The sequence below is a fragment of the Helianthus annuus genome, chromosome 14 (assembly GCF_002127325.2).
Source record: "Helianthus annuus cultivar XRQ/B chromosome 14, HanXRQr2.0-SUNRISE, whole genome shotgun sequence".
In the NCBI taxonomy this organism is placed as follows: Eukaryota; Viridiplantae; Streptophyta; class Magnoliopsida; order Asterales; family Asteraceae; genus Helianthus; species Helianthus annuus.
In genome coordinates this window covers 82269466-82297385 of record NC_035446.2, presented here as the reverse complement: position 1 = coordinate 82297385, position 27920 = coordinate 82269466, and the positions used below count along the sequence as shown (strand labels likewise).

At 36.0% G+C, this 27920-nt stretch overlaps 2 protein-coding genes and 1 pseudogene across 13 annotated transcripts; 2 read left to right on the top strand and 1 right to left on the bottom strand.

The window, feature by feature from the left end:
* Positions 1–388: 388 nt before the first annotated feature.
* Positions 389–1450, bottom strand: LOC110908570 (glycine-rich cell wall structural protein 1). Its single transcript, XM_035982991.1, has one exon. It carries the CDS (start codon positions 1448–1450, stop codon positions 389–391), a length of 1062 nt encoding a protein of 353 aa, XP_035838884.1.
* A 6570-nt stretch (positions 1451–8020) lies between these two features.
* On the top strand, positions 8021–10505 carry LOC110906857 (annotated as a pseudogene).
* An 8562-nt stretch (positions 10506–19067) lies between these two features.
* LOC110908572 lies at positions 19068–25106 on the top strand. 12 transcript variants are annotated; one of them, XM_035982831.1, is made up of 5 exons: positions 19068–19156; positions 20077–20597; positions 21671–21823; positions 23855–23943; positions 24864–25106. In XM_035982831.1, the coding sequence occupies exons 2-5, from the start codon at positions 20563–20565 to the stop codon at positions 24908–24910; spliced, it is 324 nt and encodes a 107-aa protein (XP_035838724.1). In that variant the 5' UTR covers positions 19068–19156; positions 20077–20562; the 3' UTR covers positions 24911–25106. The 12 variants fall into 12 exon arrangements, 3 of the variants coding, with proteins under 3 accessions (XP_035838724.1, XP_035838723.1, XP_035838725.1); XM_035982830.1 differs by having other exon boundaries at positions 19899–20597; XR_004878898.1 differs by having other exon boundaries at positions 19068–20597; positions 23860–23943.
* The last annotated feature ends 2814 nt before the right edge of the window (positions 25107–27920 follow it).

Genomic DNA, 27920 nt, shown 5'->3' with positions numbered 1-27920 from the left:
AATTGTTCTGTAACTCTCATGGATTTTAGCACTTGTCTTTGTTCAATTTGTTTTGGACATTATTATTGTGTGAAACCAACACATTCAAGCAACCATTGTTTGTAAATTCTATTCAACCAACATGGTCATTTATAGGTCAAATTTTAAATGGCTAGTAAGAATGGTAAATGATGTATTGTCTCAAAAAGGAAGTAATAGAACATATAGTAATGCTTATCGATGAAGTTTAGAGTACATGAAGCATGTCATTATGAGTAGAAGTAATTTAGTACAACATAAGAATATACTTGAAGGACATAATGTAAAGCGGAATTGAGAAGAATTCTAGTGGCTGGATGGTCGATAAGCATGCATAGAATGAGTGTGGTTGAGGTAATAATGTGAGCTTCTAATGACCACCACCGGCACCACCTCCAAACCCGCCTCCGCCTCCAAAGCCTCCGCCAAAACCACCGCCTCCTCCAAAACCACCACCACCTCCTAGCCCTCCACCACCACCAAGCCCTCCACCACCAAGTCCTCCTCCTCCACCACCACCCAACCCTCCACCACCACCAAGCCCTCCTCCGCTACCAAGTCCACCACCGCCACCAAGCCCGCCACCTCCTCCTAATCCACCACCGCCTCCTAAACCTCCATGGTGACCTAATCCACCACCAAGTCCATTACCACCTCCTAAACCTCCTTTGTGACCAATGCCACCACCAAGTCCACCACCACCTCCTAAACCTCCCCCACCACCAAGTCCAACACCACCTCCTAGACCTCCTTTGTGACCAATCCCACCCCCAAGCCCGCCACCTCTGCCTAACCCACCACCACCTCCTAAGCCTCCATTGTGACCTAACCCACCACCAAGTCCAACACCGCCTCCTAGACCTTTTTTATGACCAATCCCACCACCAAGTCCACCACCACCACCAAGCCCACCACCTCCTCCTAATCCAACACCACCTCCTAAACCTCCTTTGTGACCAATCCCGCCACCAAGTCCACCACCACCTCCAAGCCCGCCACCTCCACCTAATCCACCACCACCTCCTAAGCCTCCACGGTGACCTAATCCACCACCGCCTCCTAAACCTCCCCCGCCACCAAGTCCACCACCACCTCCGAGCCCGCCACCTCCTCCTAATCCACCACCACCTCCTAAACCTCCCCCACCACCAAGTCCACCACCACCTCCGAGCCCACCACCTCCTCCGAACCCACCACCTCCTCCTAAACCTCCATGATGACCTAACCCACCACCAAGACCACCCCCTTTACCAAAACCACCTCCAATACCCCCTCCAAAACCCCGTTTAAAGCCATGCCTAAATTTCCCCAATAAACCTTTCTCATCTTTTAATCCCTTTACCCCATCTGCCAAAACCATACCATGTTCACCAATCAAGACAACCAAAACCACAACCACCACTATGTACCATCTTACTACAACAAAACCCATCAACCCTCCTTCAAATACCCACAACAATGTGATCAAGAATCATTGGATAATGTATAGAGTTACCCAACTACACATTATATAGAGAGAGCGGCAAAAGGAAGTGGATCAAAATGTTTCAACTTTGGCTGAAGCATTTCATCAAGCACATGGTGGGTCAAACGTAAAACTCCCAAGGACTGACATTAACATTGAATGCTGCACTGCCATTGGCCATCAGATTAAATTTTTTCAACTACCCACGGTCCTTTTTAGCAGAATCAAGAACATATAACATTACTATTTGCCATTATGCTCGTTTTAGGAGTACATGGAGGTAGTTAATGGGTTGGCTCCTCCAGAAACTTCATATATACCTTGAAAGTTTTAATATTGTTAACAATGGCAGTATCTATCAAAATCATGAATAATAATAATAATAATAATAATAATAATAATAATAATAATAATAATAATAATAATAATAATAATAATAATAATAATAATAATAATAATAATAATATTGAGCCTTCCTCTTTACAAGGTTGGAGAACTCGCTAGTCGCTAGTCGGCCGGTGAAGTGGGGACTAGCGACTACTCGGGATTACTCGGGATTAATCAGGATTAATCGGATCGGGTTTTTTATATGTAATTTTCAGTTTTATGTATAAATATATACATTTTTATAGGTAAATATTTTAAGTAGCTAGGTTTTAAATCTTACTCAACTCATTTATTTAAGTATACATGATTAATTGTTGGAATTCAAATGATTTGGTTGGAAACTGACCGGAATTTAGAGGTTTTGGCCGGAATATACAGGTTTTTTGTTGGAATCGTCGACTTTTGGCTTGCCTAGTCGGACCTAGTCGTGCCTAGTCGGACCTAGTCAGGTAATAGACCGATTTAAGAAAAATTACTCAGTAACTGGACGACTAGCGATTAATCGCCGACTAATCGTCGCCTAGTCGCGATTTTTACAACACTGCCTCTTTATGAGTAATTGGTGTTTATCTGGATCAAATTGTTTTAAGAAACATAATTTGGGTTTAATTTTATTTAAGTATAATATATAATATATACACTTAGAATAATACTAAGGGTCCTAGTTTTTTTAAGGGTGGAGAGAGTTTGCCTCTTTTGCCGCATCCATTCTCTTCTCAACATCAACGTCACATCACAAGAAATGCTATATGTTTCGTACTTTTCAACAAAAGTGGATTAGTACCACTACTGAACACCAATTATTGCGAGAACAAAAAAAAAAACAACTCTAAATCACAAAATTTTATGATTTAATGTTCATATTTTTAAATTTTATGTTCTTTACATTCATATGTGTATTATATACTACTTTATAGCCCCGTATCTTACACGGGTTGAATGATAATATTGGTTGTATTCGAAGAACATAATAATTAGAAAATATGAATTTTTCTTGATATTGCAAATGTTAAAAATAAGTTTTTGATATAAACACATATTACCCTAACATGAACTATCCATACCAAGTTAAAGACAATATAACATTACTTACTATAAATGATGTGCTTAAGCAAATACTTTATATTTATTTGTTACTTTAGTAATAATAATTAGATATACATAAAATATATATTTATATAACAATTAAATTTCTATATTATGTTATGATACGATACGTAAAGAATGTGAAGAAAATTCTTAAATCTCATCCTTATCTTGGAGATAAGACGAAGTAGAAAAAACCGATGAACACATAAATGTTTCTTTAAAATTTTGGGATGATAATGAGAAGGCTCTTAAATCTTAATTGAGATAGGTTTGGTGGATGAAAATAGTGGCGATGGAGATGGATTGTGATGGGTAATGATATATCTAACTCTAATAAAAAATTTCAGTTAATGTCATATAATATTCTCTCTTTCAATTCATTAATAATATTATTAATTAATTAATTTTTGTTTGAATTAATAAATAAATTCAACACAAAAATACTTAGTTGAAATAATCACTTAACTACATTATTTCTAATATATCAAGTCAAATCCAAGTATTATTATTTTACATATTTTTTGTGTGTTGATATGAAATATTGATGCATATAATTAAAAAAATAACATTTTTAATAACGTAACACTATAAAAAATAACATTTTAATAACTTAACACCGTGTTCTTAGATAATAGCAATTATTTTTCTCAAACTTGATTTACGCAAAACAGATAACGTAAACTAAACCAAATGCTTATCCATTTTAAGAAATAATAAAATCATACGTTTTAAAATTATAGATAATTTATATATTTTTTATTCATAAATTAGAATTAGATATTAATTAATAATATCATTAATATTAATGAATTTATGGAGAAAATATCATGTTGGATTATGCTTATCCATTTTAAGAAGTAATAAAATCAAATGTTTTAAAATTATAGATAATTTATATATTTTTGCATTATAAATTAGATTTAGATATTAATTAATTAATAATATCATTAATATTAATGAATTGATGGAGAAAATGTCATGTGGCATTATTGAGAGTCTTTTATTAAAATTAGATGTCATGTGGCATTAAGATGACTCCTTTATTAATATTAGATTAGATACATAAAAAGAAGAGTAAATTACAAGTTTTGTCCTTTATGTTTGTCCAAAATTTCAGGCGCTGTCCTTTACCTTTAAAATTGATGAGTTTTGTCCTTAATGTTTCAAAATCCTACACGTTATATCCTTTAGGCCTAACCTAGTTAGATTTTTCAGTTAAATCTAATCATATGACTTGCATATGAGGGCATATTTGTCTTTTTACAATTGTATAATTATATATATATATATATATATATATATATATATATAAAGAAAACTGCCCTCCTTCTCACCTCTCACCCACCCACTTACCACCACCATCCCCATCTTCCCCACACCACCTGCCGCCATCCACCACCATCACCATCCACCCCACATCACTTAAAACCTCATGAAAACCCATATTTGTTTTATTGTCTTTTTCAGTCCCCAAATCTTAACTTGCAAAGCTGACAAAACCCTAGAACCCAAACTCAGGGCTTTATACGTACATCACGCACATAATCAGATCTTAATACCCATTTCTTATAGAACCCAAAGTTAGGGCTTTACACATACATCACACACATAAACAGATCTTAATACACATTTCTTACCGGAACCACAAAAGCCAAAACCCCCAGTCAGTTAAACTCGCCGGACGACAACCCAGACGATTATTTGGTTCATGAGATAGCGACGGCGATAGGACGGCGGAGCGCGACAGGTAAGTTTCAGGTGGAGCAGAGGTGGCGTGGCGCGAGTTCGGAAGCGATTGCAGGTTTTCCGTCGCTGACGCATGTGGACGATTGTTATTACAGATGATGGACGATTGTTATTATGGGCGGTGGGAAGGTGAGTTGTATTTCCGTCGCTGGCACACACGGACGATTATTATTATTATGGATCTCAGTGATAAATCTCAAGTATTAAGGAAATTGAAACTCGGAATTTCTAAAGTAAAGGAAATTGAAAGTTTAAAGAAATTGCTTTACACATTTGACTTTGTTTTATGTGCCTTCCCATAACTGCAGCTTGTGAAGTGTTGCAGCTAAGATGGGGTGGTGGTGACAGGTGGTGGAGAAATGATGAGAGAGAGAGGTAGGTAGGTAGAGAGAGAGAGAGATGTGGAGAGAGATAGATGTATATTATAATATACATTTAATATGAAGCTTTATAAATATATATTTAATATTTTTATTTAAAGGGTAAAAAGACAAATTTACCCTTATGTGGGGTCTATGTGACCAGATTTAACATTAAAAATTAACTGGGTTTGCCCTAAAGGACATAACGTGTAGGATTTTGAAACATTAAGGACAAAACTCATCAATTTTAAAGGTAAAGGACAGCGCCTGAAATTTGGTACAAACATAAAGGACAAAACTTGTAATTTACTCTAAAAAGAACCATATATTTTTACCTACACAAAGCCTACATGCGTGTAGGTAATTTAACCTACACATAACCTACATCTGTGTAGGTTATATAAAAACAGAAAATTTCCCATATTTTGTTTTGAATTCTAATGTGAGAAACATTATATCTTACATTTGTAACATTTTCATTTACTTTTTAGGTTTTGAAAATGAGTGATTTATTTTGTACTGTGTGTTCTCGTAATATTTAGTGTTCGGCATAGAACCTTCCCCTATATATATATGGTAAATGGTGATGTGATAGTGTTGTTTAATTCAAATCAACGTTAATTTTAGTTAACCTAACTCATTAATTGCATGCCCATGACATTATAGCCTAGTGGCATCTTGGGGTGAGATAAGGCTTTGGGACCATTAGGTCCTGGGTTCGATTCTCACAAAGGGGGTTTTTCCCAGATTTATTGGGTTTCCTCCTGAATTGGTGTATAGGCATTATAGCCTAGTGGAGATTGATATGATCGGGTGGTTCTGCTAGTGGCACGATGATACTATAATGGTCCGTCAGTGATCCTAATTTGCTGTTCAAAAAAAAAAAATTACATAGATAGAACTTGTGATTTATTGAAAGTAACACCTTTGAGTACTAACTTATTTTTTTTTACAGGTTCAGGTTCTATGGTTTCGATTTTATAACAAATTTGAGTATTAAGGTTAACTGCCGTTAATTTTTTTGTTAAATACGTGTAAAATGACTAAAATACCTTTGTATACTTTTATGTTAGTTCTCAAAGGTGTTAACTTCAATAAGCCACGATGACAATCTGTGTAATTAACTCTAAAATATATAATAACTCATTATATTTGTAAAAAATGATATTATAAAGTATGCTACATAAAAATATTTAATGATTATATTTTTAAAATTAATATACATATAATTACCAAACGTCTATTATGAGAGAAAACATTGTAGTAGGGAGAATGTTTAGTTTTTTACTAACTTTTTTATATAACTAATTTAACATAGAGTTATGATAAATATAAAACTCATGCATATTATCTTTAATATAATATACGAAACACATTGTTTTTTTATCTTTTATTATATTCGGACCTATAATTTTTATTACGATTCTTTTTTAGTTTAGTTAATATTATATTATCTAAATATTTTGTTTAGTTTTATGTTATATTATGTTGTGTTATATTATATTATAGCATGTCATATCATATTATACCATATATTATATTCTTTGTATAGTTTAGGTAACATGATATGATATGATATAACATAATATAATATAGTGTAATTAAACAAATAATATAATATATAACATAACATAATATAACACAACACATCATTTATATAATATAATATTAGCTAAACAAAACAAAGAACCGTAATAAAAATTTGTTGGTCCAAATATAATAAAAGAGAAAAAAATGTGTGTATATATTATATTTGAGATAATATGCATGAGTTTTATATTTAATATATTTCTTTTTGAAATAGTTATATAAAAATTATTTAAAAAAAAAGATAAACGTTATCCCTAGTATAGTGTTTTCTCTATAATAGACGTTTGGTAATTGTATGTATATTAATTTTAGAAAGATAATTATTAAATATATTTATGTAGCATATTTTATAATATTATATTTTACAAATATAATGAGTTTTTATATATTTTTTAGAGCTAATTATCCTTATATTAATAATTGCCTGTTTTGAACAGTAATTGAACAGTAACTAGGGGTATTTTTGGAACCTCAATAGTTCTTGCTCTCAAAACCTCCACGGCTTCATATAGCTGATATCTCCACCGCTCTTTATCCTGAATGTTTTTTAGGGTTCCGTTCTACATGGGATACGGCGGCGGCGACGGTAGTGGTGAACAGCGACGACAACCGCGGAGGTATTAGTGAACAACGCCGACGACTTAGCAGCGGCTGGCCCTGCAGGTGTGGATGGACCTGACGGTGGTTCAACATGATTGGCACCACCAGCGCCAATTTCAGACAATCGGAACCCATGGAACCCTTATCGACTGGAGAAACCCCCAAAAGTTCTTCGCTACATGGTTAGTTGCATCACTCAATTTTGTTTCATGATCATCAAATCTGTTATGTTTTTACGCTTTTCTATGACCCAATTTTGTTGAAAACTGGATCGTTTTGTTTACATTTTTAGGTGATGAAACGAATGTAGAGACAAGCATAGTCACGGCCATGTGAAGTTCGTGTGGTGCTCCAACTATGGCAAGTGTTACCCTATGGTCATTCTGTTTTTTTCTTTACTTTGTTATATGTGTTGTTACAATCCGAATTGTTAAATCTAGAAGGATTCAGGTGTAGAATTGTTCCGTTCGGAACAAGACTCATTTTAATCATCACAGTGTGTGATTTTTCTGCAATTGTTGGATCATATTGGTGTCGTTCCTGATTCACAGATTTATTTATACACTTTGATCTAATATGTGCATCATATTGTAGTTAAGTTAAATATATAAACCCTGTGAAATTTGAGTAGAGTAATTGATTGTTTAAATAGAATCACAAAAAAATTCATTTGAGTAGAGTAATTGATTGTTTAATTTGTTTAAACGGTCGACCCGAAACACGACATAATTTTAAATGGGTTCGACACGACACGAATACATATATGGGTCGGGTTAGAGTAGAAGAACTCAACCCGAAACCCATCAACCTGACATAATTGACACCCTTGTCTATGAACATTGCACTTATTAAACTTCATAAACAAGGACACATGAAAAATTGATTTCAGTTTCTAGCAAGAATGCATGATGATTTATAAATTCTAGCAAACTATAACATTCAATTATTTGCAAATTAGAAACATATATAAAGCTATGATTAGGGGTGTGAATTTCTGACATCACCCGAAAACCCGACACGAATCTAACACGAAATTCGCCGGTTGAGGTTTAGTCTAAGCGGGTTCGGATCAGTTTCCGGTTGAACCCGCGAACCCGTTTAGGTTAACGGGTCGAGTTCGGGAGTTGTGTTTTTAAGTAAATATTAATTTTAATATATTAATTTCAGAAAAAAAAATTAAAAAACTCGGGTTAAACGGGTCGTGTTCGGGTCAACGCACGAAGCTTCGGGTCGTGTTCGGGTTAATATGTATGATATGATTTTCGGGTTCGGGTCGTGTAAAATTTTCGGGTTCGGGTCGGGTTGAACCCGCTAACCCGCGAACACGACCCGTTTGACACCCCTAGCTGTGATTATATGTTAACAGAATCTTAGACTGAATGCAATTTCTTTTTCTTTAGGGTCCTTAAATGCGTAACATTTTGAGGGGATGCGTGTCGATTTTACCAACTTTCTCAATCAGAGGTTCTCACTAACTCACAGGTACTAATTTCACATTAACATTTGTTCATTAAATTGGCGCAAAACTACAGTTGGACATTTTGACCCATTTACTTAAATATGGGTCGGTTTGTGTTGTGTTCAATTTCAAACGGGTCATATAATTATAACATGTCAAACGGGTTGAAAAATACATACAACCTTCTTATATTTGAATTGTTTATTTAAGATTTTGTTTAATAACGCATTAGTTAATAATGCAATAAATAGTGTTTGTGGGTCAACCTGACTGAAACAACCCCCCCCGCCCCCAACCCCATCTCACAACTCTTTAATTCGACAAGCCAATTTTAATGTTACAGCACCCTCATGGGACCGACGGAGATTCCTTCTCAATATGCTGAAATAATAAAATTCCGACTGCACACTATGCTTTTAGTGCTAACTTTATGCATCCAAAGGTGAGCTATTTACATTTTACAATCCTGTCTTATCGATCTCAATCTTAATTGTCGATCTAATGATCTGACTCTGATAACGTTGCTTGATGGGCAGTAGTTGATGCTTTTTGGAAGGGTTTTGACCGATGGGCGGGTCAACTCTTGAGTCAAATGTGACTTATCGGATAATCTTAGCATGAATGCCGATGCTCAGGTTGATTGGTTACAAGTAGTTACATAATTGCTTTGTTATCTAACATTGTTTTGGCTGAATAAATTTAATATTTATAAGATTTTTTTTTCTTTTTTTCCTGCTCAGCTAACAAGTGAGCCGCACATGTCGAATGGAAAGGTTAACATCGACTATAAGGTAACTTATATATCTTGTAGGCTCTTTATAACACATACATTATGCATGCTGGCTTTTATTTTATTTTTATTAGTTATATCATATGTCACGAAGCAACCATTTCGTTGGGTCCTTTATATGTTTCAGATTGTCAAGTAAATGAATATGTTTTTCCTTTTGTGATAGTATTTAATTAATTAATTAAAGAAAAACGAGTTAACTCGAGTTGTACATAAGTTGAGTAAGAAAACATAGTTTCAACCTCGAGCCCATGTTAGATTTGGTTTAACTTAGCTCTTTCGTTGAACACACTACTCATATGTAATTATAACTTTTTCTTACACAAAGTAACAAAAACGTAAAAATAATTTATGTTTTATGTAGTGTCTGACTCGAATCTTTATGGGCTTGCATTGCACTCTTGCAGATGCCATCCCTACTAGAAAAGCAATGTACTTGCAGATATATATTGCAGAAAATGGATGTACCAGATGTTTTGCAACCACAGGCTATGTTGGATGGACTTCATAAGTTTGGTACTTGGGTCTTTATTTAGTTTTTGTTGAGTTGGGCATCTACTGGATGCACATAGAGTCACATGATTTCAAACCTCCATTCAAGTGGCTCCATGCCACTCATCATATCTACAATAATCAAAATACCTTTCCCTTTCTTTCTTTAAAGCTTCAAGATATAGATATTTAATCATCGTTATACTTTTTTATCAGGAATGGCATTCCACCCTATAGACGGCACATTGCCTTATTATTGATGGAAGCTATGTGGACAGTAAACATTCACGACTGTATTCATGGGAAGTTATGGCCAGTACCACATAATTCATCACACCACTAATCACTATAGCTAAGTTTATAGGTCAACTTTAGCTCTTTTTGCTCAAAAAGTCATGATTGTACACATGTTTATTTTAGTTGATTTGTCATGTTGGCAATTGGTATGCAAATTAGTCTACTTAACTGCAGCTAATGAATAATATCGGTAATCATGTTCTTGGCAAATAGCTCTATTTAGCTACTCTTGGTGAATCGTGTTAGTAATCATATCATGAAGCGCGGCGCAACGCGCACGCGGGGTAATATCTAGTCATATTAATAATCCTTGTGGTTTATTGAGTGTAACACCTTTCAATACTAACAAAAAAAAAATATAAAGCTATTTTAGTAATTTTACACTGATTTAATAGGAAAAATTAACGGCAATTAACCTTAATACACAAAAGTGTTATATTATCGAAACCATGGAGCCCGAACATGTTAAAAAATTAGGTAGTACTCAAAGGTGTTATTTTCAATTAACTATAAGAACCATTTGCATAATTAACTTCATAAAATACACAGTATAAAAGGGTGACAGACTAAAGAACTGGTTACTAGTAGTAAATAACCTACTAGTAAAATAATTATGATAAAAAGAATAACGAACTATAGATTACTTAATAACTCATAATTAGAATAGCTAACCACTACTTAATACTCTTAGCATGCCACCTCAATTTTCAGTTCAATATTTAGCCTTTAATTTAAATAAACTTAATTTTATTTAGTAACATACTCGCCAAATTACATCAAAACAGAAGATAGACGGACAACAAGCTGCACCGTCACCCCTTTCGGAAATGCAAACTCTAATCTACCAAAGACAAAACCCTGCCCTCTGAGGCTGACCAATTGTTGTGGATGACCCGTTGGACCCTGGTCAGGAATTGGATAGCTTCTGGCGCTAGGGAGCAAAATGCGTCAAAAGCAAAAGGGACAAAAACATGTTGGTTCTCCGCACAAGCTTTAGCGTGCTTATCAACTTTCTTCGATTCTGTCTTTGTTGCTGCTTGTTCAGCTACAAACCCGTTTTCTCTTAAACCAACCAGAGAGGAAACCCCCATTAGGTCCACACAAGCAAGTTTTCCCGTGAGGTCCACACAACCAGTTTTCCCATATTTAGCTTGAAACAAATAACAAGAAAACAAAAGGTAGCTCCATCAATCTTGATGGCTTCATCTTCCAACAAGCCATCTAGTGAAAGGTTTGGAGGCTCGGTTATTTGCTTAACGCTACATGCACGTTAAGGTTATTACTTTGGGTTCAAAACGGGTTCGAGTTGTAAACCGATGTTAAGGTTAAAAACCTCAACCCACTCAAATTGGCTAAAAAAACCGGTTCGGGTTGAAAGTTGAAACTGATCATTCGACACATAAAAAACACAAACATGTGCCAAACTGCCGGATCGGGGCCGGGTTCAATCAGTTTGGTCCAAACTGGTATTTTGGGCTGGCTCTGAACTGGTTCATCAAGCCCAAACCGGTTTTTTTACACCTCAAACTTGGAGGATAAAGAAGAACGTCAGCTTAACAGCTAAAAGTTCACCATGGTCGTATTTAAATTTTAAACAACTTATCTGGCCCAATCCACCAACTTGCTAAGTCAATATTTCAAGGGCCAACTACGACAATCTTCAGCTTTTTTTCCACAACCCAATATTGCTAGTTTATTTATTTTGTTGGGCTAACATGTGTAAACGAGCAGTATTTTTTTATAACAAAATTAATGTGCTAAAGGTGTGAAGGGGTATAGTCCCGAAAAGCCGTGCAGATCAATGGGGTCGCGCGCTAAACCATCCTCCTTATTCACTAATCTGGTTAATCTGCAGACTCCGCACGGGCTACTTAGTCAATACCTAAGCCGCACGCGGGGTCCACGCAAGATATAACATCAGGTTTCACACTTAGCATCCTGAATAAGAGCCCTCAACCCCTGAACCTTGCGCCGGCTACTTGGACACACACCAAAGGTCGCGCAAGAGTAGCGACGCAAGGCCATTTCAGGAAGCATCAAAGGTACAAGTGGCAGAAGAATGAGTCAATCAGCGTCCAGCAGGCTGTGCCCTATCGTGCTCTACGATTAACAATCGTGCAGGAGACAAAAGGTACACAAGGACGCCTACGTGGCACCAATCAGGGGGCGGCGACAACTGCTCCATGATCTCCACTCACCTGCTGATGTCAGAAGGACAACAGGGTCGACAACCCGGACATGTGGCTCCAATCAAGGTGCGCCAGCACCGAAGATCTTCTAGAAGTCACTAACGGTCGACACCAGAGAGACAAAGAGGATATTCCTTGTTGTCGCCTTCCGGCCCAAGGCCCATCAGCCCATCTCCTCCTACACCACTCCGGCTATAAATAGGGACCTTCATACATAGGTTAGACATTCTGCTCTCTATAATCTCACTCTTAACACACACTTATTTTCCTCAAAGCAGTTACTTATTCTCACGTCGGAGAGTGGTTAAGAGGGAAACCCCCATATTCCCCTCTTAACGAGCTTAACGGGGTGTTACTGTTTTGCAGGAAGGATCACACTCGAGCTCAGGAAGGATTAAGAAGATTAACCCTTATGGTTGAAACATAAACCCAACTAATAAACCTAAAATTAGTTCCGTGTTTCTTCAGTATGTTTACAACTTGGGTTCGTTATTTTATTTTGTGTCACATATTTTTTTTTTCAAATAAACATCGTCAATATCATTCCACACGAAAAAGGGCAATTACAAAGCAATGACAGGTAGTCGGGCAACAAGTTGCGCCGCCACCCCCTTTTAAATAGAAAAATCAATTCTACTAAATACAAAGTTTGAAACCTTTAGCGATGAAGAATTACCATTAACGACTTTTTGAACCCGATTCAACACTCGCACAACGTTAGGAGCGAGACCACCAAAGGTATCAAACGCAAACGGGACAAACACATGTTGATTCTCCAGGCAGGCTTTCTCATGTTTTGTCACTTTGTTTGCCTCTGCCTTGAGCACCGCTTGCCCTACGACAAAGCCTTTGTCCTTGAGCCCGACAAGGGGGGAGACTCCAGTAAGATCTACACAAGCGTGTTTCCCCCCTTCCCATCCAAACACAAGGATGTCTGCCGGGCGTAAAGTGGACCTCCCCTCTAAGGGGTCAGTCACATATTTGTTACAAATACATTAAGGGTGAAGGGAGCGGTTACCTATTTGGAATAGGTAAACTCTCTATTCACCCAATCAGACAGTGGCACGTCAATTTACCTAATGCTCAAAAATGTTGGCGGTGGTTTACCTAATGGGTTTAGGTAAACTACATAAAAAAAGGAAAAATATATGATTGGTTGAGAAGGAATGGACCCAACCACACACCCATCTCTCTCCCATTTCCCTCCCTCTCACCGACTCGGTAAACCTTCACCGAGATTCTTCTTCACGATCGGTAAACCCAATGTTGGCGGTGGCTTCCCCGATCGGTAAAGGGTTTACCTATTCCACTCCCTTCACCCTAAGAGACGTGTTTCTTCTAAAGTTATTAAACATTAAGAGACGTGTTTCTTCTAAAGTTATTTCTAAAGTTATTAATAGAATACCTTTCTTTTATTATTTTATAAAAAGAAACCCCGCCTCCTGGGTTGAACAATTACAGTATTTATATGTTTTTAAAAAATACATATAATTTATAATAAGAAAAGATATTTAAAAACATGGTCTTGGGTTACTTCGAATAACTAGGAACAGAAACAACAAAATACCTACAGAAGACTAGAAGAGTTTTAATTGAGAATGCAACATGAATCTCCACGGTTGATCGTGAACATATCATGCTATTTGTCATCTTTTTTCAACACAAGAAGCTTTTTTTTTTTTTTCAAGTTTACGTACTACACTTCACAAGCTTTATACTTAACCTTCTTCGAACACAAAAGGTGATTTTATATACATTTCTTAGGTAAAACTTTTACTATCTTGTTCTATATGCTGAATATATAAGATTCATGATAAGAGATTAAAGAAAAAATGAAAAAGGGTGAAGCCGTGTGAGAATTATAGTAAACATTCCTAAATACACGATCATGAGCACCTTAGTGAGACAAGTTCGAGATCACTATCATGTTAAAAAAAATGTGGTGTCTACCTTATATGTGAGACATAATGAGTATGATCTTGACCGACTTTTACATGCATATAGAGAACTCTTAATTGATGATGAGTAACGAACGTAAGAATGACTCATTTAATATTTAAGCTGCAAATATACAAGTTCTTTATATTTAACTACAACGATTATTGCATTCAACAATTTGTCAATAGGCATTGCAACAATCAACCATTGTGATTACTGGTCCAGGCTGTTGCTTGGCGTGGGTCGTGGATGGCAAGTGCGTTGTTCTACACTTGCAACCCGTGCTGTGATATGTGCCTAGCTTTGACTTGGAAGAATCATGCACGTATCTTTGCATGATACTTTTCTACATGTTTATTCATGTTACTTTATTTATTTTCTAAGTGTTTGTTTAATGTATTTACGTGGGTCAAAGAAGAGGATAGTGGGTAGTTAGCATATTCACATTTCCTCCGTATTTCACGTTCAAGTTCGTGGAAGTTAGTTTATTTCATTTCCTTTGTTTGTAAGGCTATTTATAGCCGTATGTTCTTGTTGGAGATTATGAATGAAATATGAATTAAGTCTTGGTGTTTTTTCTAATTTTCTTTCAAGCTTCGATCTATTTTCTTTGGATCAATTGGTTAACGATTAGGTTCGTAACAATTGGTATCAGAGCGATGTTGATCCCCTCATGGACGCTCACGAATGGAACGAGTCGTTGGATCGAATCATATCAACGATTGTTGAGATGATTGATCTTCTCAAACACGAGTCCCGGAGATGGGCAACTTCACCCATTTTTTCTACACCGCTCCCGTCACCCGCTGCCGCATCACCACCACCAACTTCTGCTCCCGTACCTACACTTCCGCCACCCGTTTCCGCCACCGCACCAACAACTTTAGCAACACCGAAACAAGCCGCTTGCATAGCCCTTTTGCCACCGAAAAGTGCACCATTCACAGTCACAAAACCCACAATCACAATTCTTCGTACTCGGTTGAGGAAGGCTGGGAATTCATTGCCGGCAGAGAAGAACATGATGCCGGTCAAAGGTGTGATAGAGAAACGTGAATGGCGACCACCGTGGCACTTCACTACGACTTATCCGAATGTAGTTGGATGCACCGAGTGGCGGCCGCCATGGCGCAACATCAAGTTCCTTCCGTGTTTATCCTTGAGGACAAAGATAGTTCGAGTGGGGTGGATTGTTATGTGCTCAATTCCTTGGCTAATAATTATATGCATCAGAAGCTACTTTAAGGCATACATGTGCATGGGAGTTGCATTATTTAATTATGCATAATATTTATTTTTACTTGTTAATTTGTTTCAATGGTTAAGAAAGAGTCAAGTCAAAGTAGTTGGTAATTTATGCACTATTTTAGTATTACATGGGTTAAGGAGTAGTGGGAAGTTTGAGTCTTGTTTCTATTTATATTTACCTTTTGTAATTTGCTTCTATTATGAATGAAAAATATTAAAAGAGAGTTTTCTCAAATCTTGTTTCCTGCTATTTTCTTTTGAGGTTAATCCACTCAACGGATTATTTATCCCAAATCCGATTGGTTCATATCAATTGGTATCAGAGCGGTCTTGATCCACATTAATGGACGCTCAAACTCTATCCAAACACAAGTTGTTCGATCAAATCGAGTCATATATTGCTCGGATGATCGATATTCTCAAAAATCGTCCCCGGTTCCAAGCTCCTGCCATCGCTGCCGCTACCACAACACCACCACCACCACCAACAACCATTCTCGATCCTCCACCAAAACCTGCCACACCATTAGTCACGCGACCACCACACCGCACCCCTACGTCTTCTGTTGTTCAAAACCCAGCACCGAATACCGCACACGTACCGGTGCTTAAACCCACATCATCTCACGAACACTTTGCACCCTCTCACCACCCTCTTTCGAACCGACATATTACACCAGCCGCAATTTTGGCTCGTGTCTTCAGCACTCCGCCATGCCAACAAGACAACCAGAACTTGCAAATGTAACACCCCAAAAACGGGTTTGGTAATTTAAACCCGGTTAATATAAAGGAACGGGTAAAATACCGTTAGGGGTAAAAGTGAACCCGTAAATGAATATTAACTAGGAATAATTAACCTAGTTGAATATTAGTATCGTTGGTATTAAACGAGGGGTTGTAGCCTTATTTAATTAAAACGAAACATGGGGGCCAAAGTGAACAACTTGAAAGTTGTTTTCTTAAAATGTCTAAGTGTTTTATATAATTAGATAAGTTTAAAAGTATCAAGAAAGTTTATAAAACTTGGAAAAGGGTTATTAGGTGACAACAATAGATAGCATGGGGGTTGAATGTGTAAGATTGATAAATAACATAATAAAATTAAAAACCCAGTAGTTGGGTGCGTGGTGGGTATCGCGACCAGGAGGGGGAAAGAAAGGGTGAAACCCTACTTGTTCAATCAAGGTCAAAATTCAGCAAATTAATGGTGGTTCTTGACACAAATCGAATGCATGAGACTGGATACAACTTAATCTAAGTATATTGATCATAAGTTAAGTTGCAATTTATGATTTGATGATCTTGTATGAAGTGGTTTAGGTTTAATCCGTGAAATTGTGTGAAATTAATCATGTATATGTGTTAGAATCACCGTGTAGAACATGAACTATGTAAGATTCTAAGCAATTTGATGTTTTGGGATAAAACCCACTTGTGCTAGTAAGAATGGTGAGATGAATGAATTACCATGTTCAATTCTTGTATAATTTTGATGTATGGCATGCTATATGATCGATTCTTACTAGTTAGATTGAGTAGGATTTGAAAGAAATATGATGTAGTGTTATTGTTGAGGATTGGAAACAAGTGGTAGAATATGAGCATGAAATACTTGTACATTGTGCCTTTTTGTTGTACGCCCACAAAGTTTTTGATAAAATGCCTACACGCAACTTGAATTGATTCAAGTTTGTGTTAAAAAGTTAGTAAATTCGTCACTTTTGACAGCCCTAGATAGCCATCTTGTAAAGGCCGTATCTCATTCGTTATTAGGAATTAGACAACGAGCCTTATATCGTTGGAAAGCTTGTTTCGCGTGTTACAATTCTTATTTGGTCACAAGATGCTGGTTATGAGATTTAGTGGGTCAAAACAGCATGAAAAGTTAGTAAATTCGTCATTTTGACAGCCCTAGATAGCCATCTTGTAAAGGCCGTATCTCATTCGTTATTAGGAATTAGACAACGAGCCTTATATCGTTGGAAAGCTTGTTTCGCATGTTACAATTCTTATTTGGTCACAAGATGCTGGTTACGAGATTTAGTGGGTCAAAACAACATGAAAAGTTAGTAAATTCGTCATTTTGACAGCCCTAGATAGCCATCTTGTAAAGGCCGTATCTCATTCGTTATTAGGAATTAGACAACGAGCCTTATATCGTTGGAAAGCTTGTTTCGCATGTTACAATTCTTATTTGGTCACAAGATGCTGGTTACGAGATTTAGTGGGTCAAAACAGCATGAAAAGTTAGTAAATTCGTCATTTTGACAGCCCTAGATAGCCATCTTGTAAATGCCGTATCTCATTCGTTATTAGGAATTAGACAACGAGCCTTATATCGTTGGAAAGCTTGTTTCGCATGTTACAATTCTTATTTGGTCACAAGATGCTGGTTACGAGATTTAGTGGGTCAAAACAGCATGAAAAGTTAGTAAATTCGTCATTTTGACAGCCCTAGATAGCCATCTTGTAAAGGCCGTATCTCATTCGTTATTAGGAATTAGACAACGAGCCTTATATCGTTGGAAAGCTTGTTTCGCATGTTACAATTCTTATTTGGTCACAAGATGCTGGTTACGAGATTTAGTGGGTCAAAACAGCATGAAAAGTTAGTAAATTCGTCATTTTGACAGCCCTAGATAGCCATCTTGTAAAGGCCGTATCTCATTCGTTATTAGGAATTAGACAACGAGCCTTATATCGTTGGAAAGCTTGTTTCGCATGTTACAATTCTTATTTGGTCACAAGATGCTGGTTACGAGATTTAGTGGGTCAAAACAGCATGAAAAGTTAGTAAATTCGTCATTTTGACAGCCCTAGATAGCCATCTTGTAAAGGCCGTATCTCATTCGTTATTAGGAATTAGACAACGAGCCTTATATCGTTGGAAAGCTTGTTTCGCATATTACAATTCTTATTTGAAAGTCGAAGTCGGATTAGGTGATTAAAAAGGGGGAAAATGACCCCGAACAGCTGCTGCGTGAAGAAAAAAAATGCGGCAATGAAAATAATGTGTTTTGTGAACTTAAAACATATGATTTTCTAGTCACCAATTTACTAAACACTAAATATTGCTTCGGGTGAATGTTACAGTTGTTAAGGTGTGTTTAAAGCGTTACTATGTGTAAAACTGGCGTTAATGTACAGCATGGTTAGCCTCTCGGATATGATTGTAATAGTAGAGAAGTCAGGCGTATTGTAGTAGATAATCTATGTGTCGCGTATGATGATAATTGAGTTGCTTGAATAAGGAACAAGGTGACTTTTAGTCTATATGCCTTATGTATGTGGTATTTGGTTAATAAAAAGTCAAGTAATGTATGAATGGAAAGAAACGAATGTAGTATGAATGAGCATGTGTGCTAACCATAATGTAATTGTGATGACATGAAAGAATAGGAATCACATTAGCAAGGACTCGAAAACGGAAGGTTAACGGGTCAAGCAGAGGCGAGGAAACAAGCGTGAACACTAACGCTCGAGGTAAGTGACTTTCGATTCACTTCTTAGTATACATATAGAGTTTTCTTGTTATGGTTGAATGGGATGATTGATGTATATAAAATGGCCGACAAGTAGGTATGTATGAATGCATTTAGGAAAATTACGTAAGTACATGCACGTGTGAGCTAAGGTATGCACGGGTGTAGTTATGATTCATTTTATGAATGTATGTAAGTATGGAGTTATGCATGCATGTATGTATATATGTAGGTATTGGTGTATGTATGTACGTAAGTAGTTATGTATGAGCATGAGCATTATGTATTTGAATATGAAAGTACATACGTGTGTAGGTACGAACGTATATATATATGTGGATGCAAGTAAGTATGTATGTATGTATGTGAGTAGGTATGTGTGTATGTAGTTATGTATGTATGTATGTAAATACATATGCGAAGATGTAATCATGTATGTATGTAATTAGATGCGTGGGTATGCAAGTAAAGGTATGTATGTATGTAGATGTGTATTATGCGTATGCGAAGATACGTAGGTATATATGAATGTATGTAGAGAAGTAGTAATGCATGTGCGAATGTAGATATGGGGTTGGTATAGAAGAAGGTACGTATGAGTATATGCAGGTATGTAGAAATATAGGAGGACATGTACGTATGTAGACGCATATGTATACATGTAAACATGTACATGTGCATGATTTAGATACGTAGAATTTTAACGTTACTAATTATGCGTTTGAGGTTGGTATGTGATGCAGGAACAAGTACACCGGATTCTTACGAAACTTAAACCGAACCCGGAATAAGAGGATGAGAAAGAATAATTGGATGAATTAATGTTAAATTGACGAACGTTATTCAATCTTTAATTACATGAGATTAATGTTATATGATGTTGCCTTTGACTAATGGTTAAGTTGTATGTGATGCCCACAGGTGTTACACGGACTTCTTCTGCTGCTATGGAAGTGAAGCGGACGTAGATCGAGTCAAGAGCAAGGATTGTACGGATAGATTGGTCACATAGTTGAAGTATAAAACGTTTGGAAATCTAAATTTTAGTATGAATGTTGTAAAATTCTTTTATAGTACGTTTAACATTTTTAGGATTTGGATCCTTCGTGAAAGAAATGTTGTTAATACGGAAGAAAATTTTAAAGCTCTTTTTCCGCTGCGTTATTTTTAAGGTTAAACGTGTTAGGGCTTAACAAGTTGGTATCAGAGCCCTGGTTTGAGAGAATCAAGTACAAGAGGATAGGTACTTGAACTCGAACCTGTGTGCTCTTATGACAAGAAACCCGTACAATCCGAGACTCGACCAAGATCTAAAGGTAGAAGCAAAGGTAAGTATGTGCTTAAGTATGTATTGGAAGATAACTAACTATATGTTATGTGTAAGGTAAGCATGGTTGCTTGGAAAGAATGATTTGTGGATGCGGTCTAGCACCGACACCAAGGTATGTAATTTGACATATTGACCCAAGTACATATGTTTAATATATGTAAGTACATGTGATGGTAAAACCTAACAATGAAAGGAAAATTTTAAGTGAAAAATAATGATAAGAATGGTAACGAAGTTTTGGAAATGTTACACGTGCCGAAACCTAATTCTTCGGACATAAGGTGACAATTACACGAAGACACGAAACTAGTGTGTGGATTGTGTACCTGGCCAGTACACAAGAAACGCATGACTTTCGTGAGCCCGTGATAATTGTTACAGGTGTGTCCGTTAGAATTAAGTAGTAGGTGGACGTGAGGGTGAAGAGAAATGTAAGACTCTCAAAAATGAGAGTATGAAATGCTATGTTAGAATCCGCGAGACGGATTCGAAACATGAAATGCTATGTTAGAATCCGCGAGACGGATTCGAAACATGAAAGAAAGGTATGAATGCAATGCTTGAATCCGCGAGACGGATTCAAGGGATGAAAAGCGTAGATGCAATGTTTGAATCCGCGAGACGGATTCAAAGAATGAAAGATGTTAATGCAATGCTTGAATCCGCGAGACGGATTCAAGGAATGAAATGCATAAATGCAATGCTTGAATCCGCGAGACGGACTCAAAGAATGAAAGATGTTAATGCAATGCTTGAATCCGCAAGACAGATTCAAGGAATGAAATGTATGAATGCAATATTTGAATCCGCGAGACGGATTCAAACATAATCACAATTAAAGGTACAAATGATAAGTATGAATCCGCGAGACGGATTTAAGGACGAAAGAATGACCATAAATGATATGCAAAACTTAAAATTCGAGTCAAGAAAAGAAAACCTTGATTAAGCCACATACTAGACACGTTGTTAATTGACTCGTGAAGTCGGAATGAACGACGGGATGCAACCTGAACGATAACTTAAGTATGGTCGGGAAGAGGAAGTTTTGCAAAAAGGTTAATGAAATAATTTTAAGAATAAAAGAATTAGGAGCGTGTAAAACCCCAAATAAAATAAGTATGGAGAAAAGGTAATAATGATGATAATCGATGGAAAGTGCTAATATTGATGTTGGGCTTGTAGGCCATGTTCATTTAAACAAGGCATTATTGAAAGGATGCGCATAGGCGGGTGCTCAACAAATCAATGGAAGCAATCAATGAAAGCATTACATGAACCCATGAAGAAACGGGCCGACTCGGGCCACAAACCGCTGGCATACACGACGAAGTCAAGGTTAGTAAGATGTTTAGCTTGTGATTATGAGTAAGTATTGATATAAATAAATGATTATAGTATGCCTATAATGATATGTTGTCCTCTCGTATAAACATTAAGATAATTAGAAGTAACATTAGTAATGAGATGCTAAGTAGATCTCAAAGCGAATAAAATGAAAGATTGTACATGATGTATGAGTAGAATGAAATAAATCAATTTATTTCGATATATGAAGGTAATATGCTTAAATAGGAAGTCAGAGACAAGCCGTAAATTTAAAATCAATACGAGTAAGGATTGTATACTTTTGGATTAAGTTCAATAAATGAAATGCTAGGGATGATATGTGCTAGAAACTAGCAATATGAAATGAAGGACACTAATAAGAGCTCTGGAACTTGAAAGGGGAAAGAGTAGAATTGGTTTGACTCGAATAAGGAAGGTTTCGGGGACGAAACCTCTTTTAAGGGGGGTAGACTTGTAACACCCCAAAAACGGGTTTGGTAATTTAAACCCGGTTAATATAAAGGAACGGGTAAAATACCGTTAGGGGTAAAAGTGAACCCGTAAATGAATATTAACTAGGAATAATTAACCTAGTTGAATATTAGTATCGTTGGTATTAAACGAGGGGTTGTAGCCTTATTTAATTAAAACGAAACATGGGGGCCAAAGTGAACAACTTGAAAGTTGTTTTCTTAAAATGTCTAAGTGTTTTATATAATTAGATAAGTTTAAAAGTATCAAGAAAGTTTATAAAACTTGGAAAAGGGTTATTAGGTGACAACAATAGATAGCATGGGGGTTGAATGTGTAAGATTGATAAATAACATAATAAAATTAAAAACCCAGTAGTTGGGTGCGTGGTGGGTATCGCGACCAGGAGGGGGAAAGAAAGGGTGAAACCCTACTTATTCAATCAAGGTCAAAATTCAGCAAATTAATGGTGGTTCTTGACACAAATCGAATGCATGAGACTGGATACAACTTAATCTAAGTATATTGATCATAAGGTAAGTTGCAATTTATGATTTGATGATCTTGTATGAAGTGGTTTAGGTTTAATCCGTGAAATTGTGTGAAATTAATCATGTATATGTGTTAGAATCACCGTGTAGAACATGAACTATGTAAGATTTTAAGCAATTTGATGTTTTGGGATAAAACCCACTTGTGCTAGTAAGAATGGTGAGATGAATGAATTACCATGTTCAATTCTTGTATAATTTTGATGTATGGCATGCTATATGATCGATTCTTACTAGTTAGATTGAGTAGGATTTGAAAGAAATATGATGTAGTGTTATTGTTGAGGATTGGAAACAAGTGGTAGAATATGAGCATGAAATACTTGTACATTGTGCCTTTTTGTTGTACGCCCACAAAGTGTTTGATAAAATGCCTACACGCAACTTGAATTGATTCAAGTTTGTGTTAAAAAGTTAGTAAATTCGTCACTTTTGACAGCCCTAGATAGCCATCTTGTAAAGGCCGTATCTCATTCGTTATTAGGAATTAGACAACGAGCCTTATATCGTTGGAAAGCTTGTTTCGCATATTACAATTCTTATTTGAAAGTCGAAGTCGGATTAGGTGATTAAAAAGGGGGAAAATGACCCCGAACAGCTGCTGCGTGAAGAAAAAAATGCGGCAATGAAAATAATGTGTTTTGTGAACTTAAAACATATGATTTTCTAGTCACCAATTTACTAAACACTAAATATTGCTTCGGGTGAATGTTACAGTTGTTAAGGTGTGTTTAAAGCGTTACTATGTGTAAAACTGGCGTTAATGTACAGCATGGTTAGCCTCTCGGATATGATTGTAATAGTAGAGAAGTCAGGCGTATTGTAGTAGATAATCTATGTGTCGCGTATGATGATAATTGAGTTGCTTGAATAAGGAACAAGGTGACTTTTAGTCTATATGCCTTATGTATGTGGTATTTGGTTAATAAAAAGTCAAGTAATGTATGAATGGAAAGAAACGAATGTAGTATGAATGAGCATGTGTGCTAACCATAATGTAATTGTGATGACATGAAAGAATAGGAATCACATTAGCAAGGACTCGAAAACGGAAGGTTAACGGGTCAAGCAGAGGCGAGGAAACAAGCGTGAACACTAACGCTCGAGGTAAGTGACTTTCGATTCACTTCTTAGTATACATATAGAGTTTTCTTGTTATGGTTGAATGGGATGATTGATGTATATAAAATGGCCGACAAGTAGGTATGTATGAATGCATTTAGGAAAATTACGTAAGTACATGCACGTGTGAGCTAAGGTATGCACGGGTGTAGTTATGATTCATTTTATGAATGTATGTAAGTATGGAGTTATGTATGCATGTATGTATATATGTAGGTATTGGTGTATGTATGTACGTAAGTAGTTATGTATGAGCATGAGCATTATGTATTTGAATATGAAAGTACATACGTGTGTAGGTACGAACGTATATATATATGTGGATGCAAGTAAGTATGTATGTATGTATGTGAGTAGGTATGTGTGTATGTAGTTATGTATGTATGTATGTAAATACATATGCGAAGATGTAATCATGTATGTATGTAATTAGATGCGTGGGTATGCAAGTAAAGGTATGTATGTATGTAGATGTGTATTATGCGTATGCGAAGATACGTAGGTATATATGAATGTATGTAGAGAAGTAGTAATGCATGTGCGAATGTAGATATGGGGTTGGTATAGAAGAAGGTACGTATGAGTATATGCAGGTATGTAGAAATATAGGAGGACATGTACGTATGTAGACGCATATGTATACATGTAAACATGTACATGTGCATGATTTAGATACGTAGAATTTTAACGTTACTAATTATGCGTTTGAGGTTGGTATGTGATGCAGGAACAAGTACACCGGATTCTTACGAAACTTAAACCGAACCCGGAATAAGAGGATGAGAAAGAATAATTGGATGAATTAATGTTAAATTGACGAACGTTATTCAATCTTTAATTACATGAGATTAATGTTATATGATGTTGCCTTTGACTAATGGTTAAGTTGTATGTGATGCCCACAGGTGTTACACGGACTTCTTCTGCTGCTATGGAAGTGAAGCGGACGTAGATCGAGTCAAGAGCAAGGATTGTACGGATAGATTGGTCACATAGTTGAAGTATAAAACGTTTGGAAATCTAAATTTTAGTATGAATGTTGTAAAATTCTTTTATAGTACGTTTAACATTTTTAGGATTTGGATCCTTCGTGAAAGAAATGTTGTTAATACGGAAGAAAATTTTAAAGCTCTTTTTCCGCTGCGTTATTTTTAAGGTTAAACGTGTTAGGGCTTAACAGCAAAAGGACAACGAATCTCCGAGAGAAGGCATAGCCGATGAACGCGAGTGGCACCCACCTTGGCGCCCCATTGCGACTGCTCCGAACGCGGTTGGAAGACTCGAATGGCATCCACCGTGGGAGTTTCCAATGTTGTGTCCGAATTTCAACCTTGTGGACAAGGTTCTTTTAAGGGGGATGATATGATATGTGCCTAGCTTTGACTTGGAAGAATCATGCACGTATCTTTGCATGACACTTTTCTACATGTTTATTCATGTTATTTTATTTATTTTCTAAGAGGTTGTTTAATGTATTTACGTAGGTCAAAGAAGAGGATAGTGGGTAGTTAGCATATTCACATTTCCTCGGTATTTCAGGTTCAAGTTAGTGGAAGTTAGTTTATTTCATTTCCTTTGTTTGTAAGGCTATTTATAGCTGTATGTTCTTGTTGGAGATTATGAACGAAATATGAACTAAGTCTTGGTTTTTTTCTAATTTTCTTTCAAGCTTCGATCTATTTTCTTTAGATCAATTGGTTAACGATTAGGTTCGTAACATGTTGCAGCCATGGCGGTCCAGAACCCATATCTAAGCCTAATCATTTATGTTACGAGTTGCTAGGTTACGTTTTTAAGTTTATTGTTCGGTTTAAAGGCCCCGCCACAACATGCGGATGCTAAATATTATTAGTATATTATTAATTACCAACTTTGCAATTCATCAAGGCTTGTACTTTTGGCATCATGGGTTGTATCCATTATACATTGCAAAGTTCCCTACCTTTAACGACAATGCTTTTTCATCTTTATTTACCCTAAATACTTTTTACTTTTAATTTTGGTCTCTGTATATTTTTTTATCTTATACATATTTTTCGTGTTACGCTTTAGTCTAAATTTTGCGAGTTAACACGTCGCAACGTGCGTCTGTCGTTCGACGTTTTACGCGTATTTTTTCCTATTTAACAGCGCCCTGTCGCAGGTGCGAGTCATAGAACTTATTATTTTCTATCTTTTAAGTTTCGCGTACGTGGTTAAACTTTTTTACGTCTACTTTTCATTTGGTTTTTTTTTTGTACTTGATACGGTTTTATGCCCTCAGTCGCAATGCCCGTGGAGAGAGGCTTAATATTGACTATATATTAAAAAGAAACGATGATTAATAGGATACATAATAATTTAATATAATTATAGTAGTTTAATATTAATTTAATAAACTTGTTAATTTTGTTTCATATTAATTTCACATTTTGTTTATTAGTTTAATATTAATTTAATAATTTAATTATAATATATAATATATGTTTTTCGTCCATTTATTTTCCATTAAATTTGATTTTCCTTTGATACCTTGTGTTCATTTATCTTAAAAATTGAATACGTAAGTGTGTTGTGCTCTTTAATCTTAAAAAAAAAAAAAAAAAAAAAAAACTGAATACGTAAATGTGTTTAGTTTTTTTTTCTCCACGTTCTGGTATAAATTTTGTTTTCAACGAAGTTGCATTCAACATAGTGAGTGTTTTTATGGTATCGTATGTTATACGAGTGTTGGTACCGTGATGAAACAAACTGATTACAACGAATATTGATACTGGTATTGCTTTTACCATTACTGATATAATTGTTCGTTTTTATAATTTTCGATCATTGTGAAATATGACTTTTTTTTTGTTTTCTCTTTTGATTGGCCTAACAAGTGTCGATGCTGTAACAATAGACAAATACGCACCGTTGACTATATATTAAAAAGAAACGATGATTAATAGGATATAATAATTCATATATGATAAAAATCAAACTAAATGAACAGTGAATTCATATATGATAAAAATCAAACTAAATGAATAGTGAATTTATGGTATATTAGAGTATGGGGTATGGGGCGGGGGTTGTGGCGTGGGTTGGGTACAAACGCCCAAGTCACCACTCCGGGTGGGCTTGGGTTTCGGCGTGGCCCCTTGGGCGGGGGTTTCAGTCCGGGCGTTGGACGGGGCTATCAAGATGACATGGCGGGATCTCATTGGCCAAGACAAGTAGCCGTTTGGGCTAGCCGTTGCCCAACAACAGCTATGTGTTTAAAAAAAATTATTCACTATAAATACTCACACTTCTATTCATTTTTTTACCACAACTACTCCACCTCTTCTATAATCATCTCTATCTTATTTTTAAAAAAAAATTCTCATCCAACCACAATACGAAAAATGAATCCTCATAATCGTGGTTTTTACCCGAACAATCCGTGGGCAGTGGCGGAGCCACACTTTGAACAACGGTGTCGTCCGACACCATTGAATTTTGTGTAACAAATACAATATATAATAGGAAAAATTCGAGCGACACCATTGTTTTTTACGAGCGACACCATTGTGTTTTACAAACGACACCATTGTTTTGTTTTCTTCTAAAACAATTACATAATAAACAAATTTATATTTCAAAAATTAAGTCCAGTTACTTGAATTTAATTAGTATACTTTAAATCATTAAAGGTCCATGACTCCATGCTTAATTTTTATTTTTTCCAATCCAGTAACCATTATAGCCCCATGTCTAATTGGTTTTGTTTCAATTGTTTAACCTAACAAGATGTTTGATGATCATTTGAATGATGCGTGCACTAGTTTGTTATAATGAAAAAGAGGTTTTTTTTCAAGTTGCCATTGAAAACATTATGAATCGTTTTCAAAACATAAAAATGCGTACAGGACAACTATTAAATGTATTTTATTATATATTTCAAATGACGTTGTAATTTTATTATGTGTTTTAATTCAATGACATTGTACTTTTTTACTGTG